This window comes from Orbicella franksi, chromosome 7 (genome assembly GCF_964199315.1).
Source record: "Orbicella franksi chromosome 7, jaOrbFran1.1, whole genome shotgun sequence".
In the NCBI taxonomy this organism is placed as follows: domain Eukaryota; kingdom Metazoa; phylum Cnidaria; class Anthozoa; order Scleractinia; family Merulinidae; genus Orbicella; species Orbicella franksi.
In genome coordinates, this window is record NC_138151.1 from 28,620,982 (window position 1) to 28,634,057 (window position 13,076).

General features: G+C 38.7%; 1 protein-coding gene across 7 annotated transcripts in view; it reads right to left on the reverse strand.

The window, feature by feature from the left end:
* LOC145493529 (neural cell adhesion molecule 1-like) overlaps positions 1 to 12,459 on the reverse strand; it is a 35,997-nt gene extending 23,538 nt beyond the window's left edge. Inside the window, exons 1-5 of one of the 7 annotated variants that reach the window (XM_081473030.1) lie at positions 11,180 to 11,227; positions 9,335 to 9,407; positions 4,385 to 4,693; positions 2,952 to 3,218; positions 739 to 1,041 (exon numbers count right to left, since the gene is read on the reverse strand). In XM_081473030.1, coding sequence (XP_081329156.1) covers positions 739 to 1,041; positions 2,952 to 3,218; positions 4,385 to 4,693; positions 9,335 to 9,407; positions 11,180 to 11,212 — 985 coding nt within the window. In that variant the 5' untranslated portion in view covers positions 11,213 to 11,227. Of the gene's footprint in view, positions 1 to 738; positions 1,042 to 2,951; positions 3,219 to 4,384; positions 4,694 to 9,334; positions 9,408 to 9,886; positions 10,359 to 10,384; positions 10,476 to 11,179; positions 11,362 to 12,366 lie in introns of those variants that run through there. The other 6 variants (XM_081473027.1, XM_081473024.1, XM_081473029.1 and 3 more) reach the window with 6 other exon arrangements.
* Positions 12,460 to 13,076: the final 617 nt, after the last annotated feature.

The following is a 13,076-nucleotide window of genomic DNA, read 5'->3' on the forward strand; positions in this document are numbered from 1 at the left end:
ATTCGACAGAAATTCAACGTCTGAATCGGCTGCCGCATTTCTGCCGCACGTTCGACTGGGCTTGTGGCATTATCCGACAGAAATGCGACACCAATTCAGACGTCGAATTTCTGCCGTGTCGAATCTAATGCATACATTATGTTAATTTATTGAGCATGCGTAAATGTTTTCACGCCAAAGAAAAAGGAGAAACTTGGCCATTTTCGACCCGATGCAACCTGAACATATTGCAACACATACTGCTTCGTTGTCAGCCTTCTCGTTCTCGTTCCATTGGCAGACAATTTTTCGCAAAATTAAAGTCCTTCGTCGCTCAGTATTTTCGTCCGCCATATTGAATACTCTACGTTAAAACATTTTCCGCTGACCGACATACCCGACAGTATTAATTCTGAATTAAATTCGACACAAGTGCGACGTATGAATCGACAGTTGCATTTCTGCCACACTTAATTGAATTGAATTCGACACAGCAGAAATGCGACGTATGAACTGGGCCTAAGTAAAATCAATTTCATCCTGGTTGTACATTGAAGCCTGTGGTATAACCCTCTGTCATGAGTCCTCTTTTTGCACACAGACCTTTTTTGCTTCACATAGCTTTGTCTTAGATAAACTTTCCTTGTTAATGTACAGTCAGGCCATAAAGAAGACACCAAACAATGTAAGATGTTCATCATTACATTTCTTGTTATACTTCATGCACATTATAATTCAACTTCACATGCAATAACTTACCATCAACATGCGTAATCTCAAACCTCAGGTCATCTTCTCCAGCTTTGTTTTTAGCTATGCACCTATATTTGCCTTTGTCTGTTGTCTGAACTCCAGTAATAAGCCATGTTTCATCAGTTGGATGTGTAAATCTTGCATCATAGAGTGGGTCAACTTTTTTCAGTGTATCTGTCCACCCAAAATACCAAGTGATTTCTGGCTTTGGATGTCCAGACTCGACATCACAATGAAATGTAGCATTGTTACCCTGTGTTAGTCTACGATAGACTATGCCCCCTGGGTACTTTCGTATTTTGGGCTCATCTAAAACATTTAGCAAAACAAAGTGTTAGGTTAATTAGCAAATACAAATTATTCTGAGGGTTGCAAATATTGGGAGATGTTCATGTATTGCAGCTTTCCAATGACATGAATAATGCTACTTGCCAATAACATGAATAAATATTTCAAGGATTGTCCTCTTGTTGTAAGCATTTTGTATCTTTTAGTAATACAGGGCTTCTGACATTCGGCGAAAAATTTTAGGAAATTGTACAGAACTTTCAAGGCACATTATGCAGCAAGAAAGATCTATTATATGGCAAATTTATATGCGATTTCATTTTTGCTAATTTAACTTTGTTTTATTAGGTCTCAGAGGAGCACAACTATTTTTTGCTGTCCAAGACCCTATTAGAACATAAAGGAATGATAAAAGCATCTGAAATAAATCATCTGTTGCCTCATTTTATATTATTGAAATTGGAGATGCCCAATTTAGCCAATTTAGTATGAATATTATTAATTATTAATACTGTTAGTCAACCCTCAATCTGCTAATGGACACTCTTGTAAGCAGACAGCTTCACTCACGGACATTGTTTTAAATTCCCCTTTTTACTTCCCAGTCAAACTCTGTATTTACACATTCCTGTAAGCAGACACTCTCTTGTAAGCTGACGCAGTCACATTTGAAAATAAAAAATTGGACGCTCTCTTGTAAGCTGACGCAGTCACATTTGAAAATGAAAAATTGAATTTTTCTTTTGTTTACGTTCTCTCGCAAGACAACACCCCATGTGCATGGATAATAACTGACACTTGGCAATGAAATTTGTCTTTTGCAATTAATCAACAAAAATACTGCATGAACTTGTCCGCAAGAACTGTCCGTTCGTTTGGCAAATCAAGAGTCTGATGAGTAACATTTGTAGTGTCACGTTAACACCTGCTAATGTAAGTTACTCTCTCATAAGCAAACTCTGCCATATTTTTCTTTGGTGTCTCTTTATGGGAATAATTCTTGTAAGCGGACCCCTCTACTAACGGACACTTTTTTCCGATTCCTGAGGTTATCTGCTTTTAAGAGAGTTGACTGTATTTACAGGAACGTGTGATCGTTTTTTTCTGCAGTGAAGAAGCACTCAGCAATTTAACAATAAACTTTTCCATGAGGATGTCTGTTAAACCCAAAAAACTACATCTTGCAAGTGACTATTGAGCAGTTCATGCTGATACTTATGAAAATATGGGGGATCAAATAACATCTAAAGAGAATATATCAGTGATTGTGATTGGTTCATATACAGAAAAGGATTGTTTAATTTGTGCCAATGAACAATCACACAATACTGAAAACTAGCACCAGGTCCCTGAAGTGTAAAACTACACATAGAAGGAACACTAAGAAACAAACTGAGAAACACTTCCATCAGTGTAAATGGTTTGAACCCAGGAGTATCAGTAGTTCGTATAGTGTGATCGTCTGGGTGAGGGTAGTCGCCATCAACAATTCTTTTCAGAACTTCTCTCACCCGGATGATCACACTGTGCGAACCTCCATCAGTATGAGTAATTATACTGACGGAACTTCCATCAGTATAAGTAATTTTGTACAGTACACAAAGGCAAATGCTAAGACCTAATTTGGCTTGCCTGAGCTATTGAACACTCAGCCATTAGTTTGCATTGACTAGAAGCTGTGTAAAAAATGGTGACATTTTCTCATTTCTCCCAAGTCTTGTAGGGAGATTTAAAAAATATCATTCAATAATTTTTAGCCAATTAAGGCTGATAAGGCAATACTCATCTGAGAAAACTTTAAATGTATCCACAGAGCTGCAAGGTGGTTTGAAACTGCATTGCAGTCCCCAAACAGTAACTTGGCTAAAGGGTGAAGTTTACTACTGCATGCACTTACTTTGTGATATAGTGAGAAATAAACGATTATTTACCTATAGTTGTGACTTCAATCTCAACAGTGTCTGCTGTACCAAATTTCACTGTGCACGTGTAGTTTCCTTCATCAGCTTCTTGGACATTGTCAATGGAAATAGAACCAGTGTATGGGTCAAGTGTTTTGCCTGCCATAGGGAATTCCAGTTTTTGTCCGTCTTTTCTCCAGTCATATGTTAGTGGTGGATATGCAGATACATCCAGTGTTATTGTTCCTGGTCGACCAAGATGCAATTCTTGTTTTGTAACAACTTGTGATGTTTCAACTGTTGAAAGCATTAAATACTTCTAAGTAAATATAACTGTATTTTTGTAAATTTTGTCAGTGATAACAATGGGGTGACAGTGATAACAATGGAGTGAAGGCCTACATGTACATGACTCTTAGCCACATGTACAGTAATGGCCATTTTGGATCTTTGCTCATGATCAAAGAAGTGTATCTTTTAGAGATCTGTTACCCTTTTGTAGGAAATAATGAAAGGGCAATCTTTGAGTATTTCAGTAAGCAATGGTTGATTTTCCTGTTTGCTCTGATGGAGTATATTGCCTGACAAAAGGTAAGATTCACTTGTTTTGCCTTTTGTTTGAGGAAAGGTCTAAATTGGCTATTACAGGTGGATAATTGTAGGCTTGTTACCCCATTGTTATCAGCCTTCACCCAGGTTTTCATAGCAAGAGGATTTTACATCCCCCCCCCCCCCCTTGATGGGATACTATTCCATTGTAGGTTATCCCCCACCCCACACTAACCCTTTAAGCCATGGAGAAAAACCTCTTTTTTCTAAAATGATAACAGTAGTTTGAAAGACCACAAGTGATATACTAGTTGAAAGGTATTGTTTGGGTAATGTCCTAAATCACCACAACAGACATACAAGATGTCACAAATTGAATTGAGGAGTCTGCAAAGGACAAAAATTAAAACATTCAAAAATACCTCATTCCTTGTATATATTGGGTATACCCCTAAACAATAGCTTAATTTGCAGCTCTGGGTGTGCAGATTTTTTATCAGATATTCACTTGAATGTAAAATTGTAAAGCGAAAAAGTTTCAAAAACTTAAGGAGTGGTTAATCAAGTCTGATTCAGGAGGGGATATGATTTTATGCTTCCAATGTGAAGATCTCTCAACGATCCTTTTGGTGTCCAAATTTGAAACGAATTGGCCAGATATTTAGCTTATAACATTTTGTGCCATATGGCACTATTGGGCCTGAAAGGGCTAAGCACTTTTTGTTTGGGGTGCCCTAAAAGTTTGCATTTTGTCTCTGAGTCCCTGGCAGAATTTGAACCCATGGCCACTCAGAAACCAGTTGGGTGCTCCAACCACTGACCTATGGGGGGACCTGTGGTGAGCTGCATGAAGTCAGGCCAGTACTGATTTGGGATGGATTTGAGAGCTTTTAGAAGGTACAATTTGGACTTACAGTCAACTTGAAGAGTGAAAACTTTACTCTCAACTGATCCTTCACAGATGTACTCGCCACCATCATCAACTATCAGATCCTCTATGGTAAGTTCATAAGTGTCTCCAGACACTGAGATTTTTCTCCTGTTTACAGGTGTTGTTTGAGAAGCTGGAATTCTAACGCTTGGTATAGCAGGTTTTCCTGGTCGTGCTGGTTTGGCTGGTGTTACCCAAGCCACAAAGCTTTCTCCCGTTACCACACATTGAAAAGGAATGTCTCTACCTTGCTGGGCTTTGAGTGTATTAGTTGGCAGTGTTACTGTTCCATCTATGAAGCAATTGAGGTAAAATAAGAACAATTAAGAAATGCTCATTGAAAGTGAGATGTTTGTTGGAAGATAACAGCCCAATCTATGTTAAGCACTGGCCACTCTTTTTTTAATGATCAGTTGCAGAAATCGTACATTTAAGTGTATTTTATTGTTTTGCTTTCTGTAGTGCATCAAATGCCTGTTGGCAAGAGCTCTGGTGTGTGTACAGACCACTTGTGGATTGGTCTTGACTTTCTGTAGCAGGAAGCTTTTACATGTATGAACATGTTTTGCTTCTCTCCACGTGGGTTCATTACAGGTCAATTGCCAACATTGTGCAGTTCCAAAAATAATATCTATACCCATTCTATATGGAAGGTCACTGAAAATTCAGAGGGGATTTTGGGTCTCAAAAGTTAAAAGAGTTCAAAGGAAAGTACGAGTCTTGCATGGAATTTCCAGAGGGGTGGGGTTTCAAACCAAAGAGCCCTTCTGTGCTGATCTGGATATTCTTTTTGAGCTAATAATTTGCCAGTGCCCATTTATTCTCGTGGGTTCAAGGTACAGATGTTTTAAGAGTCAAGTAGCTGGCCTTAGAAGGTTCATGATTTGGCACTGGTCACAGATATTGTTTTACAAAGTTTTTGGTTTCAAGAAAAACTGTTTAACTGTCTTGGCAGCAAGTGAAACACAGCTACTTGTCAACTTAAAAATAAATATTATGTAAATTACAATATTCAGAAAAAAACACACATCAACCATTGCTGGATTTCATACCCAGGCTGGATTTCATACCGAGGTCCTCTATCATGTCGAACTGGAATTTGGAAATTTTCATGAGGGAGAAAAGCCAGAGTACTCAGAGAAAACCTTGGAGCAAGATGGGAATTGAGAAAAAATACCACCTTACTGAGTTGGAAAACCTGATATTTTGAGCATATTAACCCTCCTTCAGAGCAAAGCAGAAGGTTGTATGGTTATAAAGTTACATGTAAGTTATTTGGAAAGCAAACAGTAGCAGAAAATACATGTTTGTATTAATTAGACGAAAAACAGCTGTTGATCTCAAGTAGATCCAAGACACCAAGTTGAAAGATAAATAGATTTTTGTGCCTTCGAGTTCTCATGGCAGCCTTCTAAACCAAGAAGCTCTGTTCTATCTTATCCTGTATTGAGATGGCAAAGCTGCAGGTAGCTAACCAGAAAAAAGGGTTAGCATTAGCTAACCAAACTACAAACTATGTACAAACTATGTCTCCATGTTATCAGTATGCAAGTTTGAAAACAATAATAAATAATATATTATGTAAGTGTTTTTAAACCTTTGTTGCATCAGAAAATTAAGAGCTTTGCAGGGTAAAAATTGATAATGTTTTGTCCAAACCAAGCTTTTTCAACTTGTTATATGCCGTTGTTTCGAAGTGACATTCTGCAAATACATGGAGCAGTTGCTCATTTTGTAAACATTTCAAAAGAATAGTATGGTTTGTTTTGGAATAATGTAGGGATGAACTAACAATAATCACATTTGCAAGTCGGTTGGCTTATAGGGGTATTTTTTTTCTTTATTCGTGCGTGCGTGCTGACATGTATTACCGTGGGGCAGTAACTGAAGTTGTGGGCTAGATGTGATCTTTGCAGTTGTCCTTTCTCCCCATACAGTTCTTCAACATTCATTGACTAACTGAAATGGTCCCAATAAGTTGTCTTTGTGTTTTATATAACTACATTTTTGTTGCTGTAGATCTGTTAACTGAAATGGTCCCAATAAGTTGTCTGTGTTTTATATAACTACATTTTTGTTGCTGTAGATCTGCATTTTTCCATACATAACTTTTAATGGCCTTTTGATCGGAATTTTTCTGTTGATCTCCACTACTTAAAATACACGTGTAGAAGCTTTTCCGTGACGTTTGGATTCACACCATTTACTGCAAATATGTGAAGCAAAGAGCTCTATACAGGTACATGTACATGTACAATGTATGTCCATGCAGTGGGACTTTATGTAAAAGATGTGTATCTTTGATGTTTTTTGCTAAGTTTTTTAAAAAGGGCTAATTATTATAAAGATATTAATTGTCAAATTTTCTTTCTGCAGGTGGTTGGTGCCTAATCCTCTTAAAATGATAAAACTTCGCGACGAGAGAATAGTGAGAACGCAAGCCGTCAACGGCCATACTTCAAAAGGCAACTGCATGGTAATTGTTCAATTACGAGTTTAAGCACTTGTCATCACTTTAACACTTAACCTAAGATTGTCCGACAGAGAATGGTTATCCCAAAGGAAAATCTGGAAAGTTTGAGTTTTCCTTTGAAATTTTATTAACAAAGGCGTGGAAACATCCTGTTTACAGTCCAACATTGTCTCCGATAATGTAAATTTGCAATTACAACCAGCTCTTGTTGACTAATATCAAACAATAGTATTAGCTGGTATTTATCTTCTCAGTTGGAACTTCTCCGCTTGTTTCAGTTTTTAGAAAACCAGCAGTTAACTTAGCTTTAAATTGTTTACTTCTTTTGCTTCCATACTAAACTGAGGTGCATCTTAATAATAATAGGGCTACGTTTCAACATCAAGTTGCTCGTCCTTGCTATCTTTTGGTTCAAACTAGCGGAACACAATTTTATTTGTGGTCATCGAACTCGCGAAACATTCGTCTGTTTTGAAATGTTCGTTATGTCTTGCTGGACGAAATTTGCATACTTCTTTTTAAATGTTTCCTGATGCAATGTTATTGACATTTTTGACAGATGATTTCACTTAATTCCTATCCAGTATTAATATCGGTCAACTGCTAAATGTATGCACATCCCTGAAGTCTTGCACAAAACAAATGGAAATGACTTACTCGCATCAGACATATTTTTGGAATTGAAAACTTCAGCGTGTCTTTAGCGTGTTCTGTCAATTTGCCTATCTATAAGTTATTTTTGCCATGGGCTATGTTTCTTTAAAGAAAACAAATTTTAAAACGTTCTTGACCTTTTTCGGTTTCAGTTGCAAGGCAACTTAATGCAACGAATTCAGTTTTTTTCCACAAGAAGAAAAAGATTTACGGAATTCGAAAAGCGAAAGCCAATATTTAGATTCAATGCGAAGAGTACCTTCTTCGTCATGGAGTCATGCAAGCATTAACGACAAAAATTCCATTTCCAATTTCTATCCTTTTATTCTGAGATTTAGAAATGAGTGTAGGTGATACCTTTTATCGTAGTAGTTCAGTAAATAGCGAGTTATCATGATAACCGCATTGCAGCTCGCTCATAACAGTCTTCAGCGACTAACATATATTACTTGTATTGAGTGAAGGAAATTTTGCTTTTATACGCGACTGCATGAAACAAATATTTCGCTTGCTTGACCCGAGCTTTCAAATAATGAAAACAAATGCGCTTGCCTCCGATATACGTTGACGGTGTTTTGATAAGTAATCGCAGAGGACAGTCTTGTTGAAAATGAAACTTAATCCCTGTGCTCAGCCGATGAAAGGTGTGCAATCTTTTGTTTACTGTTTGAGTTGGCATGCTGAAGATTCGCAAATCGAAAATGGACTTTGGCTTGGTTGTTTTGTAAAACAAAAAAGGGCTGCCCAATGATGCGTTTGACGAGAAAAACAACAACATCGCAGCGAAGCTATATGACCGAATACGCGATCATCTCGATGTGGTCTTGATGATTCTGTACGTACCACATCGTAGAACTGTCTGTCAGTAAAACTAGTTGAAGCCGAGTGTTTCTAACGCGAAATAAAATGCATACAGTATAAGCTCAGCCCCAAAGGAATACACTTTTGAGAATATTGCATACTTGATGAATCAGTATCGGCCATGGAAATTTCAACCAAGAAGCGAGCTAACACAGCGATCAACATAGCTCCCTTAAATATTAAGTTCACTACTCGCATTAGGTACAAAGGACTCTCGTTGACTCAGTGAATGCGCGTCAAAGCTTACAAACACGAGAATTTGACTTCCTTCCAACTTTTTAATTGTTCAGCGCGGTTTATTCGAAGATAGACAAAGACAAGATGACTCAGCTAGCTGCGCGGGGTTTTTCAATTCTCAGTTGGCATCGAAGAGTTTTCACACTGAATAAGCACTCAACAATTTCTCAGTAGGCGAAGCAGCCAAAATCTACACCTTGTGAAGTATTGTACTATGCTTCACTAAACAAAATATGTATCCTCAATGTAGCGGCCTCCAGGGTACAGTAATCACGGTACGTTTAAACTCTTGGGCGCGAAGTAGAAGGGAAAAATCGCGATCGTTTGGAGTGGAAAAGTGATACAAGCGGCTTAAGGCTCTTGGTCATATAACGGGGCTCAAATTTCAAATCAAGCACGAATGTTTCCTGGGGTTTTGCTTTGGTCTCGCGCCCACCACAAAACAACAACCACGCCGAAAGGTATGAATGCTCAGTGTAGCAAAGAAACAACATTCAAATTATTTGAATCTTGTGAAGGTGTGGCAAAAGAGACGTACGAAACTCCCGAAGGTTTCGTTGCGTCGTTATCGCCGAGATCTTCCCGAACGTGAATGTTTTGGAAATTTGATACCAGCACAAGCCACCAGCGCTAAAAGCGACGACCCTCAGGAAAGGGACTCGCGAATATGTCGACACGCTTATTTACAATGAGTTCTCACTCACTTACCCGTGCGACTAACGGTCACCGCAAGGACAGCTCCGATTACTAGCAGTAACTTCACCATGGCTGCTCCAAAGACCTGGTAGATATCAACAAAGGGGCACAAAACCGTTACAGACGCCAAGAGGTGTTAAATTAGTTAACAGAGCGCACGGGACCACGGTTTTCCTATCGCGCACACTGCACGCTCTTAGTGAAAAGGATCAAATACAAGGGTCGTGCACACGCTGTTTAACTGCGCAAGCGCGCTACCAACGGACGCGAACATGGTTGCATACATTAGTATTTCAAAAGGGTTTGCGTATTCACTTGGGAGATATTGTTTGCCTGTTTCGAACCTGTTGTCTGTGTTGAAATTTATATAGGCATGCTAATGCGATTTTTTTGTATAGTTATTTCAATGCATGCACGGGTGTTGTGAAACTGTGTGACCTGGTTTGTTTTGCTGGCGTTCATCTCAGCAATGAACTGAAGAATTTTGTCTTTCTATCAAGCTATTAGAAGCACGTTCCAAGACACCATGGCTTATCTACGCTAGTCAGCACAAAACTCTTCCACCTGCGTGAGTCATTAGCAGTTGTTGTCCGCCTGTCTTCTCATTTTGAGCTGTCGCTTCGATTCAGTGGGAAAGCCTTACTTCGAAACAATAGCACGGTTAAAATCGACGATTTGTTTCCTCCAAATGCGTCGATACAAAAGTACAAGCCAATAACAAGTTCCGACAAGCGGGCAAAGAAACGATAATATATTCAACACCCCCCATTTTTGTCGGCAGCCGAGGAAAGCCCCCTTTCGCCGCCTTTGATGACTCTGTAAACAAACCTCAAAATTCTGTTTAAAATACTGTTTACTGATGTAAGCCTCGTTCAATGCCTTAAATGTTAATTACATGCTCCAGTATCGGCGAAGCGATTAATACTCTCGGTTTACCTCCAGCTTCTGAAAAGCTGCGATAATCGTTTGATCAAAGATGGAAATCAGCGCATGAGAGTTACGAACGTCAGGTTTCTCAAACCAGCTAAAGACAAAGCTATTTAACGCATATTTTGAACTTACTTGACAAAGCCAATGGGACTTCTGACGTACTGTAATGCCGATCTGAGTTGGTACAGCTATGAACTGCGGTTTACCGAGTGGAAAATTCTAGACAGTACAATGTTTATTTTGCGATAGATAAAAAAGTTATGTTTTGCCCGAGATCATCTGTAGCTCGACTCAGCCAATAATTGCAGACCACTCCAAGTTATAATAACTTCCCTATATTTAGGTCGGTTTAATTTCGGTTGACAGTAAGTCAATTTAGAGGGACAGCTAACGAAAGAAAGAATGAAAGTTTATGGGAGTTTTTCGCTGTTTCCATCTATACAGTCTGTATTTGAATAACTTACCCACGTGGTCTGTACTATAATGCTTCTATTTTATTTTATCTGCAAAGCGTTTTAAACGTTTCAAACTACAGAGACGTTGTTTACTTTTGCCGCATGACTTTCTCGAGTTCGCACCCCTTTCACGCATCGCTGGTACCACGAGAGCAAAGCTGGTTAGTCACAAAGGGAATTTTCCTTGATGCACCATCAAACTCTCTCTACCATCACAGTGAGAAATGAAAGAAGACAACCAAGGAGAATTTTACAAGCTGGTTGTTTAGCAGTGTTTCAGGTAACCAGTGTACGTGCGGGTTAAGCTGCCTGAAGACCTTCGACGGTCAGCTGTTGACCTGTTAATTGTTCTTTATCTTCTAAATATATATTTTTCCAAATTGTTTTGTCGCTATGGATTTTAAACAGGGTGTATGTTTTCCGCTTGGCGATAATCGGGAGCAGAAGGTGACTTTTAAAACATTTTACTTACTGAGTGTGTCGTTTTCACTGTGGGTTTGTCCATGGTTGCTCAATTAAGCCTGGTTTTCACAAGATGCAAAAAGATGTTGATAATAAGCACCTTGCGTTGGGAAAAATTCCTCACACAAGACGCTATTTAGCATCACTCTACAGCTTCTTGGTGTGTTGCTTATGCCTATGCTTAGGCGCGAGTGAAAACGTTAAGAATATTAAAATGTGCCAAATCAGCGGAAATCGCTTCAACCTTTATTCAATGATTTTTATCAACGCTTTAAAAATGTTTTCCAAACACATAAAAACACACGAGAAGTCACGAGAGATGTTGAAGGCACTTGAGCCCGCAGTGTGTAATGTGACTTTTTTGTGGCGACTCAATATAATTCAAATGGCAACTTTAAATATTGAAATATTTCAACAATTAATTTCATCTGCGCAAAAGCAAAAAAAAAAAAATATTGAATACTTTACACGAAACAATGAGGTTCACCCGCCCATTGTCGTACGTGCTGTTTGTCAGCTGTTGTGATCTGCTTTGTGGTTTTGCTTGAAGAGGTCTGAGGTATTTATGATTGTTTCTTCAAGCTGAGACATACGCTCGCCCAATCGATTAACTGTTGAAACACGCGGAGAAATCAAAAAGTATTCAAAAACGCTCCGTAGGTGCTATTGTGAAAAAGTGTCAACGAAAAACCACAGGGCAAATATATTGACGTGAAAAGAATAGTTAAGAAAAAGCTTTTGTCTTGCACGTTAAACAAGCTCTTAATTGAAACAGGCTTTCAGTCCAAGATAAGATTTGTTGTTACTCTGTCGCTTGACACATGATAGATTAAGGCCAAAATTTTGGTTTTGAGTTACCCGCAACATGCACAGTCTGTTTTGGTCTGGCGGTGAAACAGGGAAACATTCCCCTTCATTAAAGCTACGCTTGAATTCGACGGTTTGCTTGCGGGTAATAAATTAGCATGGCTATTGTTCTTTTATGTAGTTTACACGACAAATGCTAATTGTTGTTTTGTGAATGCAGAGCAGAGCAGGTCGACTGCTGCTCCGTAAACAAGCGATCACGCATCGCATTTTCAATTGTTCGTGCTCCCCTCGGGCACGTCCATGCTGTGTTGTCGCCCACTGGTTTTTAAATCACAGCGTCGTTGATATCCTTGAGTGAACAAACTTATATAATCGAATTGCACTTACTTGAGGGCTGGTCTTTCCTTGGTGACCTCCTGTCCGTCCTTATCGTATGCAATCCGTGCTACGCATGTGACGGAAAGCCAAGCTGACTTCATTACCGGTGTCTTTTGTAAACAGCACAAAGCGATAAGATAATTAGACGATTAACTTTCTTGTTTTGTGGATGGTGGAGAGCGGAAAGTTCTACCTTCAGAGAGATAGCGGTAACCGGATCTTAGAAATTCACCTTGCACGTCAAAACAACTCGTTAAACGAATACCTCGTCAGAATTGTCAAGTAAGTGAACCATATGGGAACACGCAAGGGAAAGCAAACTTTCACTCCTCTAGAAATGAAATTATATTCTCTTTGCATTCATTTTCTTCACCATTCACTTAGTCCTACATCAATCAGCTTTAATCTCATCGTTAAAATTATGTTCACGTTTTTTTGACATTGCATCTTGTATTTAAAGATGACTGGATCTTAGAATTCATGAATTGTGTAAGTTTTACTTCAACAAACACAGGTTTTGTTTTAATGTAAAGTTTTTATTTTATTGCTCGGTCCTACTGATAGCCCGTTAGGTCAGGCACGTGTTATAGGTGTGAACAACTTAATTTTCTTTTGCAGCTTTTAGCTGATAATTTTCGCTATTAAAGTGTTGAAAAACTTAGTGAATCGGTTCGATTAGTGTGTTCCACCGCGACGGCGAGCTAGAAAAACACAATTTA